Raw genomic sequence first — 18,796 nt, 5'->3', positions numbered from 1 at the left:
TTTTAAAGGGGGAAGAGCAACATCTCGACAGCTCTGCTGACCTCACAGCATTTGAATCTGAAGAATGCTTCTCGTCTTGTGAAATGGAGGTGGCTGCTGGAGGCATCTTCGCCAGGGGCTTGTAGGCAGATCTCATAAACATGGTGGAGAGGGAGGGGCGTTATGTGAGAAACCCAGCCAATTGCCCACAAAATGGACAAGGGGCCCTCCTTTAAAAAGGCTGGGCACTTCCAAGGCATTGCAGCATGGGGAGATCTCATGTTCACGTCTGCTGGGGAGAATATTGAACCCTGGGTTGAGAAAAGCAAGAAGATTCTTGCAGCTGTAGCTTCACTTTTGTCTTCAGGAATAAAGTGGTGCTGCCTCTGCCAGGAGGTGCCTCAAGTCTAGCTGTGGAGAGGAAGGGGCCACTGTGGGCTGGCTGTTGATCTACAACTGAAGCATGTCCCGCATCATGCAGCCACGTCGAGGTCCCATTGTGAATGGATTTGAGATACTTTTGCGGACAGAAAGCCAAGACCCAGTGCTTTCCTGCAGCCTTGAGATAGCCTTGCAAGGAAGAACTGATTAAATGGTGGGCGCTTCAGAACAGATGAAATGGAGGTTTATTCAGCACATAGTTAAACTATGGAATTCAGTTCCTCAGTATGCCTTAATGGCTGCAAACTTGGATTGCTTTGAAGGGGAATTAGATACATGCCTTGAGGATAAGGGTCTCATGGTAACTTGTCATGGTGGCTGCTTGCCACTTCCAGGGAGGCAGCCTGCCTCTGAACACCAGTTGCTGGGGAGGCCAAGTGAGGAAGGTACTCTTGGGCTTGTAAGTTTCCCAGGGAGAAGAATGCCAGACTAGACGGTCCCCCTTTGGCCTGATCCAGCTTCAGTGCTGCTCTTAGATGCCCTTGCAAGCTGCTTATGTCATGGCCTAGCCAGGACATGGCTCTAAAGGGCATTACTGCTACATTTCCAGTTCCTTGAAGCCTGCTTCCTTGCCTGGTCCCCTGGAGGTGGCTCTTCTTGCTGAGACCCAGGCCAGTTGCTATTTGACATGTCTGTCGTAAAGCAGCTGCATTGCTGTCCTCCTCCCATAAGGAGCAGGTGAAGGACCACATTTTGCCACCTTGCCCACAAGGATATCGTGGGGGAACATTGTCAAGTGCTTTGCTGAAATTAAGATATGCTTTGTCCACAGTGGTCCCATGGTCTGCCTGTCTAGTAATTCCATGAGAAATGGGGATAAGGATGGGCTTGCATGGCTATTACTCTATAAAACTCACATTTGCTTCTGTTATACAATGCAGTTTTATTTTCTAGATACTCCAGGCCTACTGTTATAGCCAGACTGTGGTTTCCTTTCTGCAGGTCATTCATTATTAGACTAAAATACTTGTATTCTGTTGCTCCCGTTTGACATTGTGTGTGTGTGTGTGTGTGTGTGTGAGAGAGAGAGAGAGAGAGAGAGAGAGAGATGCATCACAAGTTGGGGACATGGGAGCTCCCATTTGGGCTGTGCAGCAGGCCCAGCACTCAACAACCTGGACTCTTCTCTAGCCCTTTTCGACTCCATTAGCAGCGGTCAAGGGAGGCTTCCTGCAGTAACCCAGATAGGCTCCTGCAACTCGGGGGCCTCTGCTGCTGCTGGCGCAGTGCTTCTCTCACACGCTTGTGTTCTCCATACTTGATCAATCACTGACAGCCTCATTGTTTTATAATGCCCCTCTCAGCACGCTGTTTTCAACCCATCGCCCTGCTTGCTTTATAGTCTATAAATATTTAATTCTTTAATAAACTGCTTATGTGTAACACCAAATGACAGGTGTGTGTCGCTCCTCTCTTCCATGGTGCATCTGTTTGCAAAACAGTGTTCTGCTCTCTCTCGGCAAGAGCCACAATGCCTCTTAGCCATCTGCAGCTTTGCTCTTGGAGTCTGGAGTCTGTTGGCCTTCAGAAGGTGGTGCTGAGCTCACTTCTGAGCATGCTTCTACTTAGGGAGGGGGGTGTGGAGGGCCATTTGCTCTTGCCCCAGATTGGCCTCTATATAGCTTCTGTCAGCTGCTGCTGCTGCTGCTGCTGGGCTTTCTGTAAATCCCCCACCTCCCTGTTCTTTCTACACTGTAAGCTATGCGTGGAGGGGGCCCTATCCAAGGCCTTTGTTCCAACCATTTCCTTGGTGCTGCTGTCGCTGCTCAGTGTACTAACATCTAGACAGCCAAGTTTGGGGGCCCTGGCCTCACTTGTGGCACCTGAAAGCTCTTTTGGACTATCCTCAATTGCAAGGCTATGTACATGTGGTTTGCGGGGGCAGGATTGTAAATAGGGAGGTCAGAGTGAATTGAGATGCAGAAAAGTACAGAGATGCTGAAGCATCTTTAGCCAGTACTGGCAGCTCCAGGGTCAGCAATCTAAATCTTTGGCTGAGAAACAAGCAGAATGGGCAGCAGAGCCTCCAGTTTTGGAAAAACAAAGCTGCCCCCCACTCCCACCACAGTTAATCCTGGTTACCTTTATTGCTGTCTTTTGACACTGTCATCTGTTCTAGAGATTTTTGTTATATACACACTTTATCTATAAAACCTCTTCCTAACCAGAACTTGCTGTTTGACCCTGCCTTATTTTAAAGGGTTTCCTTTTGTGTCTATTTGATGTGTTTACATAAGTTTTCTCTATGAAGTTTTGGGTGATATGTAGGGAAATCTGGAGGATCCCTGAAGCCTGCTTTTAACCTGAGACCTTCACTGGGTGGGGAGGCAAGATTGCAGACAAAGCCCTACTGCCCATGAAAGAAGCTACACAGTGGATGCTGAAGCCAGGCCTGGGGCCAGTTTTACCAGTTACTTAAGACACACCTTTTCAACCCATCCTTCAGATCTTTTTGAAGAAGCTTTCAAGGCGGCTTTTTACTGAGTAGTCTGTTATTAATATAATAATAACATACTGATGCTGATATTTAGAGCTGATGAGCTGGTTGTACAGTACTGTTTTTGATTAGCTGTTGCAGGTGAGATATTTTGTACTATTGCTTGTAAACTGCTTTCTGATTTTTAAGGGGGGGGTATATATGTGGAATAAATGGAAACTTTCCTCCTCATTGGCAATGCTTTTCTGGAAGCATGAAGAGATGCTGTTTTCTGCAAGGGTCTTGGTGTGTGGCTATAAACATGTTGTTGTTGTTGTTGTTGTTGTTGTTGTTGTCACTATTACATTTATTTATAACCCACATTTTCCCCAAACTGGGACTCAAGACAGGTTACACAAATTAAAAGAACACAAATAAAATACAAAAAACTGAAAACATGTAAAAGATAATTGTTAAAAATTAATTAAACTCTAGTAGGGTTAGCATAATATAAAAACAAATCTATTAAAATGCAAAACAAAAAAAATTCCTTCCAGTAGCACCTTAAAGATCAACTAAGTTAGTTCTTGGTATGAGCTTTCGTGTGCATGCACTTTCGTGTGCATGCACTTTCGTGTGCATGCACACGAAAGCTCATACCAAGAACTAACTTAGTTGGTCTTTAAGGTGCTACTGGAAGGAATTTTTTTTGTTTTGACTATGGCAGACCAACACGGCTACCTATCTGTTATTAAAATGCAGATAAGAAAAACAGCACAGCACTATTAAAACCCACCCTTTCTTTTCTTTAAAAAAAAAAGCAGTTTCCAAAGGCCTGTCTGAATGCAACAGTCTTCACCTGCCAGCAGAAGAACAAGAAAAAGTCTAGCTTCCCTAGGAAGGGATTTCCAAAGTCTGGGAGCAGCTGCTAAGAAGGCCCTCTCCAACATCCCCATGAAGCATGCCTGTGAGGGTGGTGGGACTGAGAAAAGAACTTTCCCCAAAACTCTCAGAGCCTGGTCAGGTTCACAGGAAAGAATACAGTCCTTCAAATAGCCTGGGCATAAGCCATGTAGGGCTTTATAGGTCATAACCAGCAATTTGAATTGTGCCCAGAAACAGCCAGTGGAGCTGTTGTAAAAATGGAGTTTTATGCTCCCTATAATCAACCTTGGTCAACCGGCTGCAGCTCTTTGGGCCGGTTGAAGTTTCCAAGCACTTTTCAAAGGGAGCTCCATGTAGAGCATGTTATAGTAATCCAAACTGAAGATGGTGCCACCTCTCATCCCATCTGAATTAAGATGCAGTAGAACTGAAAAGGGCAACCAGGAAATATGTGGGAGTGGTCAGAGCCCCTGTTTTGGGAAGAAAGGCCTAAGAGATTGGGTCTTTTTAGTTTAGGGCAGGGGTCAGTAATTTTTTTCAGCAGGCGGCCAGTCCACTGTCCCTTAGACCTTGTGGGGGGGCCAGACTATATTGGGGCGGAATGAATGAATTCCTATGCCCCACAAAGAACCCAGAGATGCATTTTAAATAAAAGGACACATTCTACTCATGTAAAAACATGCTGATTCCCAGACAGTCTGCGGGTCGGATTTTGAAGGTGATTGGGCCGGATCCGGCCCCTGGGCCTTAGTTTGCCTAACCATGGTTTAGGGTTACTAGGGCTGGAATGTGTTGCTGTGAAAATCATGCCTCTCCAGTCACCAGTTTCATATAGCAGAGATTTATTTTTTTATTTAAAGTTTATTTTATAGCATTCTTCATGATGTCATATTTCAGGACGATGTGCAGCATAAATCAAATATAGAAATACACTTTTAAAAGGCCTGTAAGACTTTAGAACAGACTAAAACTTTCACATGTTTAAGTTGTGGGCATATGGAAGGTTTCAAATTGCCCAGGGTCACACTCCCATGCAGCTCACCTTCCAGGGCAACTTGCTGGGTTAGTCTATTATATCAAATGCTAGAGTATTCATCTTGCTTGACAGGCATGGTCTGCCAGGCTTACCCATTTAGCCCACCAGACTGTTTTGGGCAAGTCATGCCCACCAGCTCTAAACCTGATGTCGTAAAGCTAAGGTGGGGCTTGGCTGACAGGGAAGAGTTTGCCCTAAACCTGTTTTTTGCAGCTCTCCAGACACCTGAGAACTACCTGGTTATCAGGAGCCTTTGAAGCACTGGACTTCCAGTGAGAAATCATGGCTGTTTAAACATTTTCTGACAAGGTTCCAAAGTCAGAGATAATTAAAAGTAAAGGGACCACTGACCATTAGGTCCAGTCGTGACCGACTCTGGGGTTGCGGTGCTCATTTCGCTCTATAGGCCAAGGGAGCCGGCGTTTGTCCGCGGACAGTTTCCAGGTCATGTGGCCAGCACGACTAAGCCGCTTCTGGCGAACCAGAGCAGCGCACAGAAACACCATTTACCTTCCCACTGGAGCGGTACCTATTTATCTACTCGCACTTTGACGTGCTTTCGAACTGCTAGGTTGGCAGGAGCAGGGACCGAGCAACGGGAGATCACCCCGCTGGTGGGATTCAAACCGCCAACCTTCTGATCGGCAAGTCCTAGGCTCTGTGGTTTAACCCACAGCACCACCTGCGTCCCATCAGAGATAATTAGGTGGTGTTTAATGATAGCTATTGCCTATTGTATTATCTCTGAGGAACAGAGATAACAGGGATTAACTTCCAGTGTTCTGGAAGGACTGTTCTCCCATCATGAGACTGAGAAATCTTCAAGGTGAATGACCAGGCAGCAGAATAACTGCAATCTTGCCCAAACACCACTTAATAGCCCTAGGTGTCAGTCCTTAGGGCAAAGATCAGCTCAACCTCCCTTTCTTCAGTCATTTTAGTTTTAATGGAAAATAAGGTTTAAAAATATGTTATTTATAATATGATAAAAATAGAGAAAGATGGAAAGGATTTGCTGAAACAATTAACAGAAGTGGAATACAAAAAGGGAGGTGAGAGGAGGTTGAGGAAACAAGGGAATGAAAGATAGAGTACGGAAAAGATGTGATGTATGTTTTTAAATTGTTTTTGTTTTGTTTTTTTTCATTTAGGGTTAGGGATTGGGTTTTGTTTAGTTTAATGGGTTTAGTTTAATGGGTTTAGGTTGTGTTTTGTATTGTCTATATATTGTATCGTATTGTCTTTTTTTCTCTTTTGTCTTCTTTTCTTTTCCTTTTTTGTAATCCTTTAAAAGCAATAAATATTATTTTTTTTAAAAAAGCATTGCCTAGCAAATGGAGTTACAGGTAGGTAGCCGTGTTGGGCTGCCGTGGTCGAAACAAAATAAAAAAAAAATCCTTCCAGCAACACTTAGAGACCAACTAAATTTGTTATTGGTATGAGCTTTCATGTGCATGCACACTGGAGGAACAGCTGGATACTACCCTGGACTGCACATTTGAAAATTTTGAAGAACTCTTGTATATACAGCTGACAGGTGCATAGTTGGAAGTCCTTTTTTACTTATTTCTTTTTTTATATTCTTTTATTGGTTTGGGTTGTTTTTTTTTTTGGAACATGGGTGGCGCTGTGGTCTAAATTACTGAACCTAGGGCTTGCCGATCGGAAGGTCGGCAGTTTGAATCCCCGCAACAGGGTGAGCTCCCGTTGCTCTGTCCCAGCTCCTGCCAACCTAGCAGTTCGAAAGCACGTCAAAGTGCAAGTAGATGAATAGGTACCGCTCCGGCAGGAAGGTAAATAGCATTTCCGTGTGCTGCTCTGGTTTCACCAGAAGTGGCTTTGTCATGCTAGCCACATGACCCAGAAAAACTGCAGACAAACGCCAGCTCCCTTGGCCAGTAAAGCGAGATAAGCACCGCAACCCCAGAGTCGTTTGCAACTAGACTTAACTGTCAGAGGTCCTTTACCTTTTTTGTTGTTATTTTTTACTCCTTTAATATTTTTACCTCTTTGTTATTTTTTGTTTTTTGCTTTGTTTTGGCGTCTGCTTTGCTTTGTTTCTATGTGTTTTTTGTTATCCTCTACTCAGGGTTAATGAGGGGTTTGCATACAGATGAAGGTGGTGGATGGTTGTTGAAGGACTCTGTGTGAGAGGCAGGGAAGGAAAGATCTCCTAGGGTGGGAGGCTGGGTGAAGAAAGGGAAGCTCCCAGAGGAGAGCTGGGAGGGTTCACCTTTTTCTGTTTGGGACAATTTAAGATCTCCCAGTGAGAGAGGACTTTGCATTCTTCTTTTTCTCTTTCTTTGTTTTTTTTTAATAAAATTTTTATTAGAGTTTCAACAAATTTTTATCACAACAAAACAAAACAAACAATAACAAACAAAACACAATGTAAAACAAAAAAGCATAAAAAACAAAAAACACATATAAGTTCAAATCTTAATTTCTTGTGACTTACTTTCCCGACTTCCTGATACCTCCCCTTTCTGTATTCCAGTTTCTAATTTAGTTTCCGCAAATCCTTCCCTTACTTTTAACTTAATTTTAATTTTACTTATTTTCATTAAATTAACCATTACTGCTACTAACCATTTATTTTCTAATCCAACGTCATTTTAACATTCATTAATTTTGCTATATTTCTTTAAATAGTCCTTAACTTTTTTCCAATCTTCCTCCGCCGTTTCTCTTCCCTGGTTCTTTTTCTCTTTCTTTGTTTTTGTTTAGATTAGTTTGTTTTGTGTTGCATTGCATTATGAAAGGTCTTATTAAATTCTTACGGGTGGTGGGAGAGAGGAACCTTTGAAGCATTGCACAAAGGAGAACCTAGTCCGAAGTCAGGATCATTCTCCTTTTACATCATCCATTGCAAAGGGAGAGCAATCCTGCTTAGTGCTGGGCTTGGTTGCACTTTTCTGTTAGGCAGGCGGGAGAGTGGCACCCACTTAAAGGAGAAGCAGAGCAAAATACAGTTTGAAACGGCTTCCCCTCTGCCAGCTTAACAGAAACGTGCAGTGTACATGTGCACACACCACACAATGGCTCTCTCATTCCTTGGTGTTAAAATTTGGAGACATCCACATTTGCAGAACTGGTCTGAAATGCAATGTCTTCCATTCATCCTTTGTCTTCATGTGGATAACTTTTGGTGAGCAGTTGTATTTATATTTCAAGGGGTGTCCATGATGCTATATGTGATACCTATGATAATAGTGTCAGATTGTCCTCTGGTTTTAGTAAACTGGGGGAGGGGAGAAATGCCCCTAAAGGTTGGATTAAATTTAAGGAGCATGGGTGAACTACCATCTTATTTTTAAATGCAAGGTGGCCATAGGTTTCTCTCATTTAAAAGCAAAACAAAAAAGAGAACCCCCAACTACTTCATGTTTAAAGCTAATATAAAAAATGACCTTCCCAAGGAAAGGTGTGGCATACCTACATCTCCCTACTTGGTGGATGGTAGTGATGGTGAGTGATCCCATTAGAGTTGTCCCAACTTGAGAGCATAAGGCCAGTGCGTTGGGCTCTGTCTAGCTCAGCAAAGAGAGGTTTGGGGAACATTCCAAAATATTCCTATAAAGATGCAATTGTTCAAATATCTGTGCAAGTGGCCTCAGTAGAGAAGACTACGTAAGAGAAGATCTCTTGGGTCATTTGCCAACTTTGGGATACATATTACTGACCCCTGCAATATGCAGCTGATAGTGGAGAATGTGTGGTTTTGCAAATTTTGCATCATGTGCATTAGTGGTGAAAGGACATAACAGGTTTATTCATTGTGTAGAGAAAGCACACCCTCATAATATTATAACTGGGTACCATGCAGTGAAACTGACTGACTGGCATAGCATTTAGGACAGCCAAAGGAAGGAACTTCTTTAATAACTAAAGGTTAACTTGTGGAATTCACTGCTTCAAAATGTGGTGAAAGCCACTGCTTTATATGGCTTTGAAATGGAGATAGAGTGATCAAATCTGGTCAGATTTTTGCAGCAGACTGACCCAGTTCAATGGTTCCTGAACTTGCCTACAGCTCAGAATTCAGCTGTCAGCCATATTTCACACTTCTCTGGGTTTTGTGATTCTGTTTTGATCCTGAGAAGTGTGTGTGAAAATACTTATTTTATGTTAAGATGTATACAACTTGTCTCTTTTAGGAGGAACAGTGCAGGGAAATGCATCTAAAACATATGTTTTATGGGAAGATTGTGTACAAAATGTGTACAATTCACATGCGGATCTTTCGTATATTCTTTTGGAAAGTGTGCAAAAATCCAAACAGAAAAGGCTCATGATTGAGCCCCAGGGAAATTGACCTGAGACAGACGTAGACTGGTCTATCCACCTCCACCCTGAAAGAGCATTAGGCAAATTCATGGGAGAGAATATCAGGCCTGCTGGTGTGAATGGTTCTGTGCAATTTCTATGCAGAGCAGGTGTCTGCCGCTAAATATCTTATTTGGTCACTGCCAGTCGGAGCAGGTGATATTATTGGGCTGACACAAAAGAAGGCAGCTGTCTGTTCCTCCACCACTCCAATCAGTATAGGTTTAGAATCTATGGAGATTGTCCTATTTTGTCCTCCCAACAGCCCAAACAAATGGCACAGGGACCAAGACCCCTGAGGGGTTTGAACCCAAGACCAGTGTTACCTAGAACCACCGCATCATGTGGACTGGCTCCTTCACTCTTTGGATTCCTTTACAGTAGGCTTCGCTTCTTTTTCTTTAATGTGGGTTGTTTTTTTTACTTATTTTAAAAATAAAAAAGGAATCCCTTGTAATCTTCTCATATATTTCTGGTGTTTGTGTGGCTAGATAATGGGTGGGTGGAGAAGCTTTGGCCCTTTAGCTGTTGCTGAACTACAAGTCCCATCACCCTTAGCCATTGGCCATGCTTGCTGTGGCTATTGCAAATTGTAGTTCAGCAGCATCTGGAGGGCCTGGAGGTTCCTCACCCTGGCGTAGTTCTAATATCCTGTCTGTTCCAAAATAAGCTGTGTGGCAACCCTGCTTTGGACTCCATGATGCTGCTTCCATCCCTTTGGACTTGGTGGTGCCATCTCTGCTTTGCAATTTCTTTGTAACTTAAAAACAACAGGTGGGCCCTCTGAAGGGACTTGACCCTAACCCCATTTTACTCCCTTTGGTTTCCTTTCCAGGGGCACTGTATCAGTCACTTCCTGCTCTGTGTGGGCCTCCTTTTTTCATCTTGAGCAGGACAGTGACCCCCAAATTCAGGTGTGGGGAAGGATGATGGGGGTCTCTAGTTCAGCCCCACTTGCTAGCTTCCTCAGTCCACCTCTGGAGAATCTGCTTGCCACGGGAGTGGGCAGAGTCCTCAGAGGTATGGCTGCCTTGGGCCCCAGCTTTCCAGCAGCCACTGCTAGTCTTTGGCCTGGTCCAAGTTTCATCCTCAGCAGCTCCTGTGGAACCAGTGCTGCTGCCTCGTCTCCCTTCTCCTTGTGAGGCTTCTCTGCATCCGCTGTGGAAATGCCAGTCCAGGCTGGAGCAGTGCTGAAAGTCCCTTGCCCAGGAATGCCCCCAGAGCCTCCTAGTGAAACATGTGACTGGAAATGCAGCGGTGTCTCAGCTGCCTTCTCTCCCCTGCCTGTTTCTCTGGGCGTGGCAGAGAGGATCTTCCTCCCCTTGGCACATTCAAAGTTGGCCTGCACTCCATGTGACTCATGACTCACCATCTCTTCCCTCCTCTCCACCAGTTCTGTTTCATTTGAATAAAGATAATTTATGTGGACATTCCTTCAGTCGGGTGTCTGTCATCATTCCTCCCCCTCCCTCTGTCCTAACACTGTTATTTCATTGATGCTTTGCGCCCCAATGGGGTCGTTATGCTTTTGCATATCATTATGTTTTTATGAAGAACAACAGCGACATCTGCATGTGCCGCAGCGCTATGGGCACAAGCAGAGGAAATGCAGCAAGCCCCCCCCCCTCAAGACGGTTCCTTCCTAGTTCTGGCTGCCTTCAACTCCCTGTGCTGCCACCACTGCCATCAGCAGCTCCACCATCAACGGCGCCCTCCCATTTCAACTCATCCGAATATTCATACTTGCCCAAGAGGGAAAGCTGGGAAAGGAGGGGGGGTAAATTCTGCTATCTAAAATTCTCCTGTCAAGTTCTGCTTCTGAGCCAAGAGCATGTCACCGTATGGCAGCTTGTGAAGCTGGCAGGAAAGCCCCTCCACCCCCAAAACCAACCAGCATCCGATGAAAAGCCAGAGGGAGCAGTGACAATCCTGCTGTTGTCTGAGTGTGATAAAAGCCCCCAATTAAGACGTTGGCCATGTCTAGAGCCACAAAGAATCCCCTGTATTCAGCAGCAGCTGCGGCCACTGGTGCCTTCCTTCGCTGGCTAGTGCCAGGGCAAAAGGATCTCAGCCGGCAAGTAATTGATGAAATGACTGAGTGGGGACACCAAAAGAAAAGCAAGCAAAGGAGGAAAACAGAGGAGACCCAACTGTTTGCTAATAAGAGGGTGGGCTGCAATTCCCGCATGGATATCCATGGGCCCCCCCACACACCCTTGACATCGTCTCCAGAATTAATCTGATCCCAAATGCCTGTGAAGAAGGGCAGACCTGCCAGGGCATTCCCCTGGAGCCAGCGATCCTCCTGGCAGCGCAAGTCTGGCTTGGCCTCAGTCCCCTCTTCGAAGGCTCCGCTGCTGGAATTGGAGGCATCCTAGGTTATATCCCACTTTCAAAGGTTTCCAAATGGAAGGCGGACTGAGGTCTGGCTCCTGGCATCTCAGGCAGATAGGCAGGCTTCTCGTTGCCCCCAACCCCCGCCCCTGCCCGCAACATTGCACCTCTCTTGGCTCACCATCCCCCTGTAGTTTGCCTTAATGATATGCAAATGAAATATGCATAAAACCATTCTACTGTATGATGATTAAACACTGGAGACATTAAGAGCCGTGCCTCGCGCTTTGACGGTGATGGTAATCTTCCCCGAATATCCACTTTCCGGAGTTTGAGAAACCCAAGCTGCTGCTGGCCGGATGTGTGGAGGCTTGAGCGGGCACCGCGGGTGACCCAGCACCCATCTCTCGGCTGCTTCTTTTCCAGGAGGATCTCCCACCCCCCTTTTCGTCCTGCATTCCGTTTGTAATCCAGCACACGACTGCACCGGGCGATTAACAGAGCACCCCTCTTTTCTCTTAACGTTTCAGAGCTCATTAGCAAAACGATTATTCCTCATTAACCGCAAAAGCTTGTTCATTAGAAGAAAAAAAGATGCCCAAAAGATGCCATTGCTGTTAATCCTGATCTCTGCCGCTTGGCAGTAAATCCTGTAGCAGTAAATCCTGTACCAGTATTTTCCATGCAAAAGAGATGCGTGCCAATCTCCGCTTTTCTCTTCAGTGGGTTTCTTTTCGGACGAAGAGGGAAAACAAACCCCCATTTAGCATATTTTGTAAATTCCCGTTAAGTGAGAAGCCAATTACCGTAATATTCCCGTGGCATGACTTTATTTTTGTGTCTTCCTTTTGTCTCCAGCACCCGTCCCTGGCTCAGCGCCCGATGCCAGCTGAAAGCCTTTCAGGATCCACAACAGCACAGACAGTGTAAGTAAGCAGCTTTGTTTTTCTACAAAGCAGCCCCAGAGAGCCTCCGGCGCCTCAGAGTGGGACTCTGGACCTGGCCTGTCTGGTGTGCCACCTGGGCGTCAGGAGTAGCACCTTCCAGATCTTGCTCTGCTTTCAAGTTAGTGCAGATCTTAGTGGTATATATTCTCTCTCTCTCTCTCTCTCTCTCTCCCCCCCTCTTTTTCTTTCTCTCCCCCCCCCTACACACACACACACACACACACACACACACTCCATAGTGGATCTTGCAAAGGGCGTCCCATCGGCCCCATTCATCTCCCTGGTGATAGCAACGCATGGAAATAAATCTGCTACTGCTTCTGAAGAAGGGTGGGTTGGTGGGTTTGTTTGTTTTTTCTGGGTGGAGGGGGGAACATCTGTGTATACCTGGGTTAAAAGTGGCAAGTGTATACACGGGCATTCTCTCTCTCACTCGCTCTCGCACACTTGTACTTTCTAACTTACACACGTGCACATACACAGGCATCAACATGTGTGTGCAAGCATGCACACATGGATAAAATCTGAGTGCATGCTCAAACGAGTGGGCATACAGGCACACCCGTCTTGTACATACCTATCTCTGTGTGTGCCAGTGTCTGTGCCTTCAGGTGCGCATTCACACGCAGCAGTCATGCGTCCATAGAGAAGCATTGCGAAATGTTCTCTCTCCAGCCCTGAACACCCAAATAATGCTCTTTTCTGCCTGCCTTCAAAGGTCTTACGGGAGACCTTCCAGCTCGTCCTCGTTCACCCCCGCCCCCCAATCTCCTCTCTCTCTTTCGCTGCAGGTTTGGCATCACTCTCTGGTCCACTGACTGGCAGCTGGTATTAGCCAGAGCCTGCGTTCATGATGCTTCCTGTGGCATCTCTTCTTCAATGGTGGCTGTCTCCAGTTAGCTGGTTGTTGACTGGGCTGGAGTGTCTTCTCTCTTTCTGGTTCTAGCTATAAATGAACCTGCCTGGTGAACAAACCAACAGCTTGCAGCGAACAACCCATTTGCGTGCCTTCTGTTACGCCGACAGATGCCCAGTTGCCCCTGGCACAGCGACGCAGGAGGGGCAAGCAGACGGGGGGCTGTTTTTGCTCTTGGCGCCTCCTTCTTTTCCTTTCTTCTTTTAAAGGATCAAGGATGCCAGCCTGGGCTTGGGAGTGGCATCATGGCGGAAATGGCGGCCTTTGTCTTCCGTTGCGCTGGCTCCACTGCAGCAGAATGAAGCTGAAATGGCGGAGGGGTCCAGTTGGCGCCTTGCCTGTGGTGGAGCCCCTGGATCTCTGGAGTCCAAGGGAGAGGCGAGCTTGCCCTCCTCCTCCTGGCACCCCGTGCCCTCGGCTGCCGCTTGTTGTCTGCTCCCGGGCTCTGGCTAATCTCCCTTCGCTGCTCCGCACTGTCTGGCCCACGTACAGGACCCCCAGAACATATGCCCGCTGCTGCTCTTATCACACGAAACTGTGGCGTTGCCACTGAATGGATGGCACCGTGCCAACGAGTCTGCCATCCGCCCTTGCAGGCAGCTCTTTCCTTTCTTCCCTCCCACCCACCCTCTCTCTCTCTCTCACTCTCCCCTCCTCCTTCTGTCGACTTGACGTTAATTAACACACGGATTAATTGATTTTAAAAGCAAAAGAATTACAGTCAACTTTTCCCACAGGGTGCCGACGCCAGCCGCTTGGCACATTTCTGCCTTTCACAGGGGGGCAGGAGGGAGGCGCCCACAGCAGCGCAGCGCAGCCAGCCCCTGCAGGAGAAGTGAGCAATGTTGGCTGCTGATGGAAGGCGAGCGACACCCTCCCATCTCATCCTTCGCAATGTGTTGCTATTACAGTTCGTTATAAATAATCAGAGGAGCCCCTCCTCCCATCCCTCTTCTAAAAAACGAAAGCTCTTCTGAGCTCTGAGGAGACAAGAAGTGTCCCCCACCCCCAGCTTGGCTTATTATCACCAAATACAGAGATAGTCTCTGTTGTATGTAATTAAGCAGTTAGGAAGGGAAGGATTTCCCACCTCCAGCCATGCTAGCAATGACGGAAAATGTCTCCCTCTTTCCCTGGTCTTGCCTCCTCATTTCTTCCTCCCTAATTGGCTCAGATGCGTGGCTTCTGGTGAAGAATCTCAACCAGGTCCAAGTTGGTGGGTTGCAATTAAGGGCAATATTTCTCATGCCAGGGCTTAAGGTGCTTTTGCCTCCCCCCACCCCACCCCCGGGAGGCAAAGGGCCAAGCAGACGAGGCGGGGTGGCCAGCTGGAACCAGCCTTTGCCTTTTATTTCGTTTTGTTTTTTTAAAAAAACAAAACACAAAGCAATTGAAGCGGTGACTGGAATCCATTATGCAAATCAGGCAGTATTTGCATAATGTTTCATGACTGGAATATGCAAATGAGTTGTATAATTTATGAGTGCCAGTGTCTGTCTGTGAATTTGTCCTGTGCAGAGGCTCCTTCTTAACACCAGTGAAAGCCCCTCCTTCCCTCCCTCCCTCCCTCCCTCCTCTCAACTCTTTCCTTTCCCAGGCCAGACCTGGCCCAGTTTGCTCTTCCCACCCTGGGAGGGTGTTGCTCGGGTTAACTGCAGCAGCAGCAGCACCACACAACACAAAGAGCGGTCCTCTCAGGGTGGGGTGAGTTGGACTAGGCAAAAGAGGGAGTGGAGCAGGCACATTCCAGGCCCCTCTTCCTCCAAGGCTTTTCTGGGGGGTTCATGGGATCCCCCCTGCTCATCTCTTTCTTTGACTGAAGGGTCTGGACAGTGCAGTGTTTCATGGACTTCAAGCACTGGGCTTCTAGCCCCACGGTGACTGATGTACATCTTGAAATGGGGCGGTTTTTCTGTTCTGACTGCATGGTAGCTGCATGCAGCCCTTGGAACAAGAGCCAAACATTCCTTTAAACTCTCTGCTCTGGAGGTTGACCAAAGCTTGACTCGGAGCATTCCATGGGAGCATCATTACGACTTTGTGATGACTTTCCTTAGGTGGCTGGTGGTAAGCAGGTAGAAGGTAATGTTGATAACTTTAAGTTGATGGTATTGTGTCTTGTAAATTTAAACCGCTTCTTGCTTCAGTAGGAACCATTTCCTGGTTGGCTTCCAGCCTTTTATAGTAGAAGGCTATTATGTCTATGTTGAGGTAGAGTTGCTCTTGCCACAGGAACTGGCCTGGCAGCTCAACCCTTTTGGCGACTCCGTTCTTATTGCCTTGCACAGCCATTGCTGGGCAAAGTGCGCAAAATCTTTAAATCTTTTAACAAATCTTTGATTAATCCCTGCTAAGTAGATTAAATCCCCCTGTATACTTTCAGCGGAAGGAATTTGCTCGGTGTCTTTCAGGGCACTACCAATACAGCAAGATACTTTGGTGAACCGCACAGATTCCCTTAGCACAGGCCTCTGAATCAGTCCTGCCATTGAAACGATCTATGGTGTCTGAGTACCAGCTAGAGTGGATTTGATTTAAATCACTAGTCACTGAGATTTGATTGATTGATTTATTTATTTTTACAGAAAGACATACCTGCTGGTATAATCTTAATATTTACTACCAGATGAAGGTTTCATTTTTGGAATAATAAATTTTTAGAGTAGTTTTTACAGTTATATAAAAAATTACTGATTTGGTTATACTATTAGAAATACATAGATAATTATGAAATTATTGTGAGGTTTAATAAGTTAACTGTTTATATTTTGACAACTTTTCTGCTGTACTTTATTGGAAGGAGAAAAATAATCACTTCCTTAATAACAATTTAAACAATTTATTTAACTAAAACAATAACGTTGTAGCTTATGTATCCATGTTTGTTAACTGATGTGGTTAAACTTTTTTTTAAAAAAAAAACCAACTGAGTTTCAGCACACATGAAAAACGTAAAAGAAATCCTTATTTCCTGATAAATAGCCTTTGGACTACTATGTAACTTAAATAGAAAACTCTTTAGAAAGATTTCCCCCCCCCCCAAGCATTTTATTTTAAAAATCCAATCTAAATTTTAAAAAAATCAGTTTTTAAAAAATGCGATTTAAATTTTAAAAAGTGGAATTTTATCTACCCTGGTACCAGCTGGACTCTCTGCCTTGTCAGTGCCCAGAAGCAGGAGAACTTGGAAGCCAGAGCATAGGAGCCTACGCTTCCCTGACCTGACATCACAGTTCAGAGGCTGGCCACAAAAGGCTGCATGGCCCATTCCTCCATCAGAGAGCTAGCAGCTGCTGTTTCTGAATGTCAGTAAGCTACCTTACATCAGGTCCATCTTGCCCAGTATGGTTCAAGGTCTTGGCCAGAGAAAGACTTTTGGTGTCACCTGATGCCAGGAGGTGCCTTTGGGAACTCAGCCTGGGCCTCCAGCATGACAAACAGATGCTCTGCCACTGAGTTCTGTTCCTTCCCATATTGTGCCAGGGAGGAGATGCCTGGTTGTAACTGTGTGAGTGAAACTCAAATGTCTAAAAAGATCACTACTCCCAGCCTTGGCATGATGCACTTCACACATTTTTCTTTTATTAAAGTGAAGAAAAAAATCCATGTCTGGAAAAACCAATTGTCACATTAAAGATTCAAACCCTGTTTGAGAAATAGAATATGCACAAATGTGTTTGTTTTGAATCCACATTTTAAATTTCTGTGTTTTTATTGTAAACTCAGTGTTTGACTTCTAGGAGGATTTCGCTCATTAGTTTTGCTTCATGGAGGTGGCAAGCCCACAGGGAGGCAGCCAGGTGTTGAGTTTTTACCCAGAGCACAAATCATTGGCAAACCCTAATTCTGCTGTGTTTCCCCAGCCAGGGGAGTGAAAAGGCTGGGCAGTGGCAGTGGTGGTTTCTCCTCGGAATAGAAGCTGAGGTTCTCAAGGAACAGCCACAGTGACCAGATTGTGTACTAGTAACCCAATTCCATGTGCACAGAAATCCCTCCACCAAAGAACGTTCTTATTCTCCTTTGGGGCTGCAGCCCAGCCTTGCTGCTTCCCATCATTCACTTGTGTTCTTGAGTTTTCTTTTGAGCTTTTCCAAATTGTCACACTTGGTATTCCTCTTTCCTTTAATGATCAGCCCTCCTCCATTTCAGGTCATTCAGTCCATCCCAATCTTGTATCATCAGCAACAATTCTCTTCAATTCCTAATTGAACACTTCAGGGTCCTGAGCTCCCCCCTCCAGAACCCCACCCAAGAACTCTAGTAATGTCTCTTGGGGCTCTATCATGTGCCAATGACAAGACTTAAGTTTGTTCATTACCTCTTGGGTGTTCCATGGGTTGGCTGGCCTCAGAACAGGAGATATAGATATATAGATACCCCTCTCCCTCCCATCCAAATCAGCCTCTTTGCCCTGTACTCCAGTCTGTAATAGATATCATTAGAGGGTCCTGGACTCCATATTTTAAAGCACTGGCCTTGTGGCAGAATTCCTCTGAGACAACTTCTGGGCCTCCAATATCCTGGAAAACGTAGTTAAGACATTATCTGCCTCCCTGCTTCAGCCAAGGGCTTCCAGAGTGGTTTGGGCCATTAGATTAATGCAGATGCTTTGTGGCTCTCCATGCCCTTCGGCATAGATCTCTGCCCACCAGTGTCATCTCTGGTTTCCCCTGGGGTCTTCATCCATACTTTGTGACATAGTGGCTTGATGGCCTGCTTGGCTTTTGACTTTAATGATGAAAAAACTCATATTCTTGACACAGGCTGGGTGCAGTCATGTGATTGTGATTTGGTCTCTTTACAGGAAGCACCAGCCAAATTTGCCACCAAATAATTGTTTCATCATTCTGCCCGTTCCAAACGTCTGTCTGCGAATTGCCTTCCTTCCTATATTAAGTTGCCTTGCTTGCCTCCTTCAGATGATTTCAGGGAGCAGTTAATGCTAAGCTCTGCTCATCCTCTTCCCCCAAATGCAGCCCTTTCTGCCCCTCTGCGTTGCCTCCGGGTGCAATAAGTAGGTTAATACTTGCTGTAGGGTTAGCCTGAGGGTTAGAGTTCCCAGTGGGCAAACCAGCATTCTGCGTGGGAAGTGTGCATGTGCGTGCCCGCCTGTGCATACGAGAGAGAGAGAGAGAGAGAGAGAGAGAGGGCTTGTGAACAGAGAGGTTTTCAAGGTTAACACACACGTTCCATTCCCTTGTTATGCCACCTTCAGCAGAGGTAGCTAAACTTGCAAACCATTTCCTCTTTTTAGAAAATGCAGTGTTAGGTATACCTTTGCAACCTGTCCCCCCCCCCCATTTTTCAGAGGCAGGAAAACTTGGGCTGTGTCTGTGAGCTCTCTTTCTTTCTCATCTTTCCAGAGGCTGATAATGCCCTCCCTCTGGAACTTGAGAGGCAGGATTTTCATCCAACCGAAAGGCCTGGCTCTTGTTCAGGAAGGGGAGATATTACCCCCAGTCCCAAGTGGAGTCCTATCAAATGCTGTGAAAATGGGAATGTCTCTTCCCCATCCT

General features: G+C 45.9%; 1 protein-coding gene across 7 annotated transcripts in view; it reads left to right on the top strand.

The window, feature by feature from the left end:
* The window catches only part of PMFBP1 (polyamine modulated factor 1 binding protein 1), a 78,091-nt gene that overhangs the window by 23,002 nt on the left and 36,293 nt on the right, over positions 1 to 18,796 (top strand). For 6 of the 7 annotated variants that reach the window (XM_081921811.1, XM_081921814.1, XM_081921812.1 and 3 more), the window contains exon 4: positions 12,276 to 12,343. In XM_081921811.1, the coding sequence (XP_081777937.1) occupies positions 12,276 to 12,343 (68 nt within the window). Of the gene's footprint in view, positions 1 to 10,938; positions 11,717 to 12,275; positions 12,344 to 18,796 lie in introns of those variants that run through there. The other variant, XM_081921815.1, reaches the window with a different exon arrangement.

Source organism: Podarcis melisellensis (genome assembly GCF_964234715.1).
Source record: "Podarcis melisellensis genome assembly, chromosome: 8".
NCBI lineage: Eukaryota > Metazoa > Chordata > Lepidosauria > Squamata > Lacertidae > Podarcis > Podarcis melisellensis.
The sequence above is the reverse complement of the archived record's forward strand: the minus strand, read 5'-3'. Positions and strand labels throughout refer to the sequence as shown.